Raw genomic sequence first — 10,134 nt, forward strand, 5'->3', positions numbered from 1 at the left:
TACCCAGCTTTATTATGACTTATGATTTATAGCTCATGCCACATGCAGCAGTTTCTCCACCATGTCCAGTCAATGTAGAAAGAGGCAAAATGAGCCTTTTCTCCACTTTCTCAAACTTGTCTCTCTAGGCAAACCCCCACTAGAAATCACCTCCTGTATCTCCAAATGTGTCTGATTTCTGTAGAACAACATTGTGAGGTTAATATACCACCAGCTTTAAACAAGCATGGGTCATTACACTGAAGGGTAGAGATTGTAATTCCCATCTTCATCCCCCACTATTCCTAAACTAATGGAAGTGGATAAAGAACCATATCAACACAATATCACTCTTCCAACATATTCACAGAATTTTCAGAGCCTGAACCTAAAAACCATACAAAGTGAAATTAAAATGAAGTTTACTTGAGGTGACAATATTATAGTAGACATGTAGATAAGTAGATGTATATGGGCTTTCATAGGACAGAACATTAACTTTAAACAAAGGAATTAAACAATAAAGAGAAAAGAATATAGCTATCAGAAGTTGACAACCTCTCCTCTAGGTCAGGTCAACACCAATTGTCTTAAATAACTTTCCTAGGCACCCCTAGCACAGACTAAGTCTCACAGACTAATGAAGAGCTTTATCAAAGGTCCCATTTGGAATTTCTGGCATTTTCCCATCAATTTAAATATGTTTATGTATATATTCATATTGTACTACTTGGATAAGCATCAACATACATTAAAAAAGCTTATTACATTTATATCACTCTTCTGCAAGTAAGCTTGGCCCCTTTATCAAACATTGTGCCCTTCCCAATGTGATTTTCGTTTCATCAACTAAAAGAAGTAAAATTTCAATATTTTTATGGGCAGTAATACAAAAAATCATGTGTGCCAACTCAGCCCCTCAGAGATCATCACTATGATGTGTTATACCCTAACCCTAATAGTCACTCTAGGAGTGAAAGACAGGATCAGGAGTTATTTAGTGAGCAGCCAGAGGCTCCGATGAGGAGACCAGGAGGGTTAGTACCCTGCAGTGACAAGGCTGCCAGCTTAGGGACTCAATTGCTTAGACTCAGGGATAGAGAGATCCTTGGAGTGTGGGACCCCTGTGAGATTCTTCTGCCTGTTCACATTCTTTTCCGTTCTCAACACCAACAGGAGCATTCGCAGTTTAAGCCGATTTCTGACTAGGCCCAACTGTTGGCAAAGAGACTCAAAAGAATACAAATGGGCAGAAGATGGTGCATTTTAGGGTCAGGTTTTTTTCAGGGGGTTTTTTCACCCCAATCCCCTGTAAACGTAGCTTTTTCCTCCATTTTTGTCCTGGCCGCGCCATGGCCCGCCCCTTTATGTCACACCCCCGTCCCCTTTGATGTCACACCCCACCCCTTTTTGTACCCGCCCCCCACCCACCGGAAAAAAAGTTAGCAAAAGGTGGCAACCCTAGTTACTGGGGGGTTAGTTCGCCTTTAACATTTGCACATTATAAAGAATATTGTTCCCTACTGAAAAGTGAAAGGGTTCCAAGACTTGTGGCCTTTTGCCTTTATGTGGTGACAGAACACCTCTTTGTCTTCATGAATTAAGTAGGGGGTACATTATCCTCAATATAATATCTTATTTTTAGTGATATGCTTCGCTACTGCCAATAGAAAGAGAAGATATTCATTGAAATTCATTCTAATATACAAACCAGAGCAATAAAGCAAAATCTTCATAGGTTAACTTATCAATTGTGTTAGGGAAGAAGCATATATAGAGGATACACAGTAGTCCAGCAAGTCTTCAATACCCTTGGACAACTGGAGTGGGGATTTAGAGAACAGTGGCTGCAATTAGTGAACAATCTCTTGAGGGCACACTGGTGGGCACAATGATCCCAAAGTGAAGTTACAGGAGGGCTATTAATTCAGCAGTAATTTCAGGGTAGTTGTGGGTGGCCCTGCTGCAATGATGATGGAATTCTAGGAAAGTGCTGCCGTGAGCGGGTAAATAATATGGCAAATTGTACCTAGAAACTTCCCCGTGCACTTTGTTCTAAAACAGATTTATCAGTCAGGAACATTTGCAGCCATCAATGACTTTGGGAACCAAAATTTTTGTCACCACAAGAGGCCACTGTAGAACTGAACAATAGAAGATAATAAGCAGTGCGCTGAGAAGCGTATATATAAAACTAGTCCTAGTACTTCATTGCATGGGCAAATAACTGATTATATACTGGGTCTTCTGCTGCATGCTGACTCTGAAAAGGCAAAGGTTATAATTAAGTGTTAATTAACACTACATTTAGATGGCGGACAACAAGTAGACGCTACACACCAACAGTACATGCCCATAATTACATTTATTTGAAAAATGACCATCAAGTTTAATATATTATTTTTTTGTTGTTTTAAATTAAATAATTTAATTGCTTGTCTTTGTACGCTTCCCAGCTCAATAATATCCATTGGTAGTGGAGCCTAAAGCTGCTCTTTATACTTAAGGCAATGCCTTTTGGGATCTATAAAGAGAAAAAATTATGTTTTCACCCCTTAATGCCCTTTTTTATGCAAGACACAACTTTATTTGCTTTACTAGTCACTGAATGACAATGCCTGGAATTACACAGTTACACAAACACACTGCCATTTAGTGTGTATAACTCACAATTATGTTATTTCTACCAAAATGCACAACATTGCATTTATCAACACTGAACCTCATTTGCCAATTAGCCGGCCGATATTCCTTAAATTATCCAGTAACCTCCTGTGTGGCTCTGTATCAAATGCTTTAACAAACTCTAAGTAGATCCCATCCACTGCCATCCTGAAGTCAAGATTCCTGCTCACCTTCTCATAAAAGGCAATTAAATTAGTCTGGCAAGATCTGTTTCACATAAAACCATGCTGCCACAAACGTGTAGCTTTATGATTTGGAACGAAGTCAAGTATCTTACCTATAGGAGCAAAAACATGCGTTTCGTGACTGTTGGGGCACTTACTCATTAGGCCAAGTCCTAATATGTCCTAATAAACTTTTTGTATTTTTTTACATGCTGCTTGATGAATTTTTGGAGGAACTCACATTTTTGTTTTTGTTCCAAGTACATGCGCCCTTGGACTGGGGTGAACTGTGAATATGTCCTCCTAGTTCATATTCTATTTTTGAAATTTGAAATTGTATTTACTTCAGTAGTGCTTATACAGGTTGGATGCACCATCTCTTTTTGTATCCCTCAATACCCTTTGCAGATATAATCAGTCCTATTTGTTGTTTGAATCTACATGTGGTCGACTGAACCTCTAGAGTGCAAGAAGCAAGTTACTCACCTAAAAGCATGAGCCCTATAAGAAAATACATACTACATTAGGCAAACGAAAGGACAGGTGAGTAAAGACCATCACCAACAGGAAACAATAAGGGGTTCAAATATATTCTCACACCATAAACTTTTCGTTTTATTCATCCTCTGCTTTTCAAGAAGAGTGATCCTCAGAAGCTCACCCAAGCACCCGATACCATAGAACAGAAGAGGACTTTATACATTAGAGCAGTGGTTTCCAAAGAGAGGGGGCCCAATGCAGTGCTGGGAAACTGACAAAGATATCCGATCCCCAGGCAGAACAATTAATAAGAGACCCAGAGTTTCCTTTGAAAACACTTTGGTCAATGTTATTGTGGACAAGGTATGGTAATCAGAAAAATGAGGACTATTCAAGAGAATCTCTCTAATAAAGGGTTCTGTCTCCCCTAGTTCTTACAGGTATTTTGTCTCTTTTAGAAGCATGGCAGCAATTGGTGACTAATGGTTATCATCTGCTGATATGAGGGGTAAATTGGCATTTTCGGCCCAATTTCATCTAATGAGAGCAGGCATAATGATGTCCGAAATTCTCATTCTGTGGAGTGACATATAATAAATGATACTGTAGTAATGTTATGCATACTCTACATGTGCTTTGCCATATGATTCCTAGTAAACTAATTGCAACATTCTGCACCCAGTTTATTTACACAGCAGGGCAATTACAAATAGCATCCACGCTAATGTAACCATAGGGCGGATAGAAGCCAAACAATGACTTCCTTGCTGAAAAATAATTACGAGTGAGGATTTTATCATCAGCCTCTGCTAACGCTCTAATTATGAACCACTTTGGGTATCTTGTGTATGAGGCAAACATTGGGCTGTGCCAAAGAAACTAAACATCTTCAGGGAGTACTAACTGTCACACAAAAGGAATCCTGTCTTAACACTACAGAAAATTGTTCTACATATTGAAACTTTAAACTCGTTGCTATGTTTTAATGCAATAACTTTATAGCAGATACGATTTTCAAATTTACTGTGAGTTTATATCTATGATACCCCCAAGAGCACAATATCAAGTGAAATTTGTCACTTCACAGTGAAGAATAGAAGCTTTAGCCACCACTGAAGGAAATTCCCCCAGAAAACATTCCTCCAAACAGTTTTCTGCCCCAGTTGCATCATTCAATGATAAAGCTGCCACCTCCATAATAAAACACATCCCTGAAACATCAACTTTTAGAAAATCATCCTTCTCAATCGCCTTCAATCAAAAATAATCAACTCCATGGAAAGCCTTCTCCCCGAACAATCAGCTCCCAAAAAAGTCACCTTCCTGAATAATCAGTTAACTGAAAATCCTTTTCCAATTCAACTCCTAGAACAGTCTTCTCTTTGCTCCCTGAAATGTCATCACCCCAAACAATGAATTTACTGAATGTCCTTCACCCTGTCCCATAATCTCCTTCAAAAAATGCCTTCTCCCAAGCAAACACCTTCCACCTCAAAAGCCTTTTGTCACAAATAAATATAAAACAAAAGAAGAGTATATAAAAAAAACAAAAAAAAACCATCTATATAAAACATTGGAATATATACATGTCATTGATGTTTCTCTCGCCCTTCATACAAAACCAATGCAGAGGACTAAACTCAGTCATTCTCAGGCCAACTAATCAATAGAATGTGTAATCTAATAATTTCTTCTGTATTTTTCCTGTTATCTGAAATAATGTATCTCCCAGTTTGAAATATATTGGACTTTTTTTTTAGACTTTTTCTCATAATCCTTGGTGAGGACACCTAACATCATGTCAAGGACTGACCAGTCATGAACACCACTGCAAAGCAGAAGGTAGTCACGCTTCACTGATAAATAGTCAAGGGAATGGTCCCAAAGCCATGGCTTTCATTGCATGGGTCACTCTGGTCTTTGATATGGATATTAAATTGGGGATATTTCCCAGAAATATTAATAGAGAGGTCCACCAGCATCTCATTCCCCTACCTCAGTCTGACTCTTTATACAACTGTCTATTCACATACATAATAACTCTAATGGACAGGTGTAGGATTTATTATCCACAAACCCTTCAATACCAGTTCCCACAATGTCCTATTTGAGTGATTTGCATTTCTTCTCAATTTATGAAGACCTTGCTATGTGCTTGATGTTTATTAATCTAGCATAAATCAATTTTGATGGTGAAATCATCATCTTCTACAATATTTTTAGTAGGTTTAAGGCATAGTGTATCATATAAAGGAAAGACCCCTTATCCTGAAGACCCTTGTGTACCAGGTATTCTGGAGAAAAGATCCCATAACTGTACAATAAAAAAAATCCCACCCACTGTTCCAAAACATATGGATATTAGACATTGCAGCCTTGTCCCTTATTGGTCACCTAACTCCTCTATGGCTTTTAATGTTCTTAATACTCAACTAGCAGTTAGGAAGGAACAGTGACATTTATAGTAAAGTACAGAGTGCAATTTCAGGCTCAAGTCACCAAGGGGCAAATTCACTAAACGCCGAAGTGCCTAACGCTAGTGTAAATTCGATAGTGTTACTTCGCACTCTGACACCTGGCAAATTTGCGCAATGGACGTAACAACGCAAATTCACTAACGCGCGAATGATTCTGATCCTTTTACACCATACTTCCTTCGCCACCTCAGACCAGGCGAAGCGCAATAGAGTAGATAGGGATTGCTTCAAAAAAAGGTTAAGAAATTTTCTAAGTTCTAAAAAACGCTGGCGTTTTTTTTCATTTTTTATGGGTGATAGGCTGAAAAAGATCGAAAAATTTTTTGGGGCTACCCTCCTTCCCCCCTACATTTCCTAACTCATGGCAACTTACCTATACAGTGGGCACATGTGTAGGGCAAAATAAACATTGTATTTGATGTTTTGAAGGTTTTCCAGGCTTGTGTAGTGCTGCTACGAATACTTCCATTGAAAATCGAATTTGGCACCGTATGCAAATCAACCATCGCTAGCGTAGTAGGCGAATTAACATTAGCGCAACTTTGCAACCTTATGCTACCCCTGAGCGCAACTTCGGATTTTAGTGAATTTGCGGAGCGCTTGCGAAAATACGCCTGGCGAAGTGCGGCGAAGCGGACGCCGGCACAACTACGATTCTTAGTGAATGTCCCACCAAGTGTTTTACCTACAGTACATGCTATTTGGGTTAGGAGGCCAAACAAAGAGCATCTTTGGATGAATGTGTATGTGTATTTGTGCCCTATGGGGCTGCTATACATTTCCTTTTTTATCAACAGCACTATAAGATGTGGAGGTTTTATCTGTGTGGGGTTCAGATGTTACTTCAATTCAATTACCGAAGAACAAGCAAAAAAAAACATGTGCCATTGGCCACTATATTAGATAGATATTTAAAAAGTTACCCAAAAAACAGTAAAAATAATAAAAGGTATATCATTTAAGTCCTATAAAAAATTCAGAAAAATGCTTTTCCATGGAACACATCTGGTAGATGACATTTTTAGCCACAAAAATACTTAGACACAGGGAGGAGGGAGTGGATGCAACAGTACATGGCATATCTGTCTGCATTTACATGATTAAAAAGACATAAAAATAATACTTATTCTTGCTCCACCCAGTTATCATTCAATCATAACCACAGCCCAAAGGAATTTGACAGATAAAGCAAAGTGGACACAATCAAATGACATTTTAATTAACACCTCACTAACCATTAAGGCACCATAAAATTTGTTTGGGAGGACCCATTAAATAGGAACACCCATGTAACATTGAATATAAAAGCTATTCGTATTTGAGAGCTACTACATCCTCACTTCTTCTAGACCAGGAAGCTGCATAAAGCTTATTCTGTACCAATAGAAACATGTCTTGCAAAAAGAGCTGTGGATCTTCAAGAGTATCTGTAGGGTGTGGTGGATATGGGACCTCTGTTTGCTCTTTTCTTGGAAGCTCAGGAGGAGCGTGTAATACTGGTGCTTATTGCGGTAGTATGAGTGGAGGTGCTGCTGGTGGCATGAGTGGTGAGTTTGGCAACTTTGCTACTGGTGTAAGCTCTGGTGCAGCATATGGCTTTGGTCTTGGTGCAGAGGGCCTCCTTGCTGGTGGGGAGAAGGAAACCATGCAGAATCTAAATGATCGTCTGGCTGCATACCTCAACAAAGTGCGGGATCTGGAGGAAGCCAACTCCGACCTTGAGTGCAAAATTAGAGATTGGTATGAGAAGCACCGGAATGCTTGTATGCCTGACAGGGATTACAGCAAATATTACCATATTATTGATGATCTAAAAAAGCAGGTATGGAACTTTAAACACGTATAAGGCATTTTCATCTTAAATCTTAGAAAAATCAAATGTATATTTAATAAATCTGCCATTTTAATCACCTTTTATTGTCTCTCATTGGGAATACTGGAATCATATCAGATGTATCAAACTCAGTGACTTTATTTTACTCTATCTTTCATGATCATACTGTTTGGAGAAGCATGTTAGATTTGAGAATGTGAGTGCCTGCCAGAAGGGACTCCATAATTTGGTATTTTTCTCACATGTAGATTCAGTGTGCCAGTGTAGAAAATGCTCGGGTCATTCTCCAGATTGACAATGCACGCCTTGCTGCTGATGACTTCAAGCTGAAGTAAGTTGATGCTGCGTTCATAGGTTGCCCAATGCTTGTCTGTTTGCATGTATCAACACAATATAAGCATTTACAATAACATTGGGCTTCTCTGAAGGTACGAGAACGAGCTTTGCCTCCGCCATGGTGTAGAAGCCGATATCAATGGCCTCCGCAAAGTTCTAGATGAATTGAATCTTGCCAAATGCGACTTGGAGTCTCAGATTGAAAGCTTAACAGAGGAAATTATTTGTCTCAAGAAAAACCATGAGGAGGTAACTCACATTAATTGCCCTCCTTGTTAAGAAATATGTATTGTCCCTACCTAGTTTCTGTTTGCCAACTCATGCACATTTTATTTTTATACAATAGGTCTCAGATGAAATGCTAAAAGTTGCAGTTTGCTTTTTGCTGTAATTTGAATCAAGTTTTTGTTCATCCTTAATGGTTTATTTCTCCCATATATTTTAGGAGATGAAGAGTTACCAGGGTGCCACAGGACACCTCAGCGTGGAAATGAAGGCTGCACCAGGAACCGACCTTACAAAACTTCTAAATGATATGAGAGCAGATTATGAAGATTTGGCAGAGAAGAACCGTAAAGAGGCAGAGGCTCGATTCATTGAAGCGGTAAAACTCATAGTTGAACATTTTAAAAAGTAGTTCCTGGGTTGATATGGAAGGATTCATTTGTTTTTTGTTTTTTTTATGTGTCTGTTTCAGAGTAAAGCACTCAAACAAGAAATATCATCTGGTGCCGAACAGGTTCAGTGCAGCAAAACTGAGATCACAGATCTGAAGCGAACCCTCCAAGCCCTAGAGATAGACCTGCAAGCTGCCCTGGCTATGGTAAGGCAGCACCATTAAAGAAGTAAAAGGAATTTGAGTCAATTTCCAAAATGTAAATATATGATATACTGTTAGTACCGAAGGAATAGGTGGAAATGTTTGGTTTCTTAACAAGTAAAACAGAAAATAGCATAGTATTAACTTGTGGATGTAAACTGGTCAGTTTAGAAAGCCTAAAGCTCCCTTAAGAATGTAAGATATATTTACAAAAAAGTTCTGGTTTCCCATTTTAGAAAAGAACACTGGAATGCTCTTTGGCTGAAACTGAAGGGAACTACTGCGCTCAGCTTGCCAAAATCCAAGCAAAGATCAGCTCCCTTGAACAACAACTATGTGAAGTCAGGACTGACATGGAAAGACAAAGCATAGAGTATGAGCAGCTCCTAGACATCAAGACCAGACTGGAAATGGAAATAGAAACCTATCGCCGCTTGCTTGATGGAGAGCCATGGTAAGTAGGAATCATAAGGAATCTTGACAATAATGCAGAATTCATTGGCCAGACATCATCCATTCTTTGCTATCATCCAACCATTATCTTGTCTAGTGTATGTATATTTATCAAGGAGTGGATACATACATAATATTTGACCAGGGACTGGTCATGTTCTCTTCTGGTTTCTTCTAATGATAATATAACACCATAGAGGCCAAGCTATTGAAGAGCATACTAAAGCCAACCGTTTATGAAGAAACAAAAGGAAAACATACATTCAGTTCTTAATCTTTCCATTAGGCAAATCCATAGTGAAAATAATATATACAGTATATATGCTATATACAGTACTTGCATAAATTAACAACTGTGTGGTTTAGATGTGGGAATAAATGCCATTATTTTAAGGCTAGTTGCCAGCTTGTTACTTCCTGCTATTTTCCAAAAGTTTTACAAATTTCTTTGTTTTTTTTCAGCATTAAATCCTATCCATCTCCATGTCCAAAAGGTATGTTATGGTTAAAATATTAGTTTTTGAGAAGCAGGTTTTAACTGTGTAGCCCCCCCAATGTCCTGTGTAGACAACCTACATTACAATACACTACTCTTCATGAATTAATGATGTTTTCAATTGGATGTACAGAGCCATGTAAAACCCGAGTAATCAAAACCATCGTTGAAGACTTCGTTAATGGAAAAGTTGTATCTCAACAAGTCACAGAAAGGAAGGAGTAATTCACCAGTATATGCAACACGGATCTGACCTTTAAAAGCTGGCTTTAACTTTCTGAAGCACGGTAGCCTCCTGACATCATCACTTCTCTTTCCTGCTACATTATCTACAGTATTTACTCTTCCAAGAATTATACATGTCCATCTCTGGTGTCTGCCTTTAAAATAAACTTTCCCTTTGAAGCAAA

At 38.6% G+C, this 10,134-nt stretch overlaps 1 protein-coding gene across 1 annotated transcript; it reads left to right on the forward strand.

Annotated features, from left to right (window-relative positions):
- The first annotated feature begins 7,104 nt into the window (after nucleotides 1–7,104).
- Nucleotides 7,105–10,134, forward strand: LOC108702476 (keratin, type I cytoskeletal 12-like). The gene is made up of 8 exons (XM_041578069.1): nucleotides 7,105–7,607; nucleotides 7,868–7,950; nucleotides 8,048–8,204; nucleotides 8,401–8,559; nucleotides 8,653–8,778; nucleotides 9,012–9,229; nucleotides 9,691–9,722; nucleotides 9,858–10,134. Exons 1-8 carry the CDS (start codon nucleotides 7,176–7,178, stop codon nucleotides 9,947–9,949), a joined length of 1,299 nt encoding a protein of 432 aa, XP_041434003.1. The 5' UTR covers nucleotides 7,105–7,175; the 3' UTR covers nucleotides 9,950–10,134.

This window comes from Xenopus laevis, chromosome 9_10S (genome assembly GCF_017654675.1).
Source record: "Xenopus laevis strain J_2021 chromosome 9_10S, Xenopus_laevis_v10.1, whole genome shotgun sequence".
Classification (NCBI taxonomy): Eukaryota; Metazoa; Chordata; class Amphibia; order Anura; family Pipidae; genus Xenopus; species Xenopus laevis.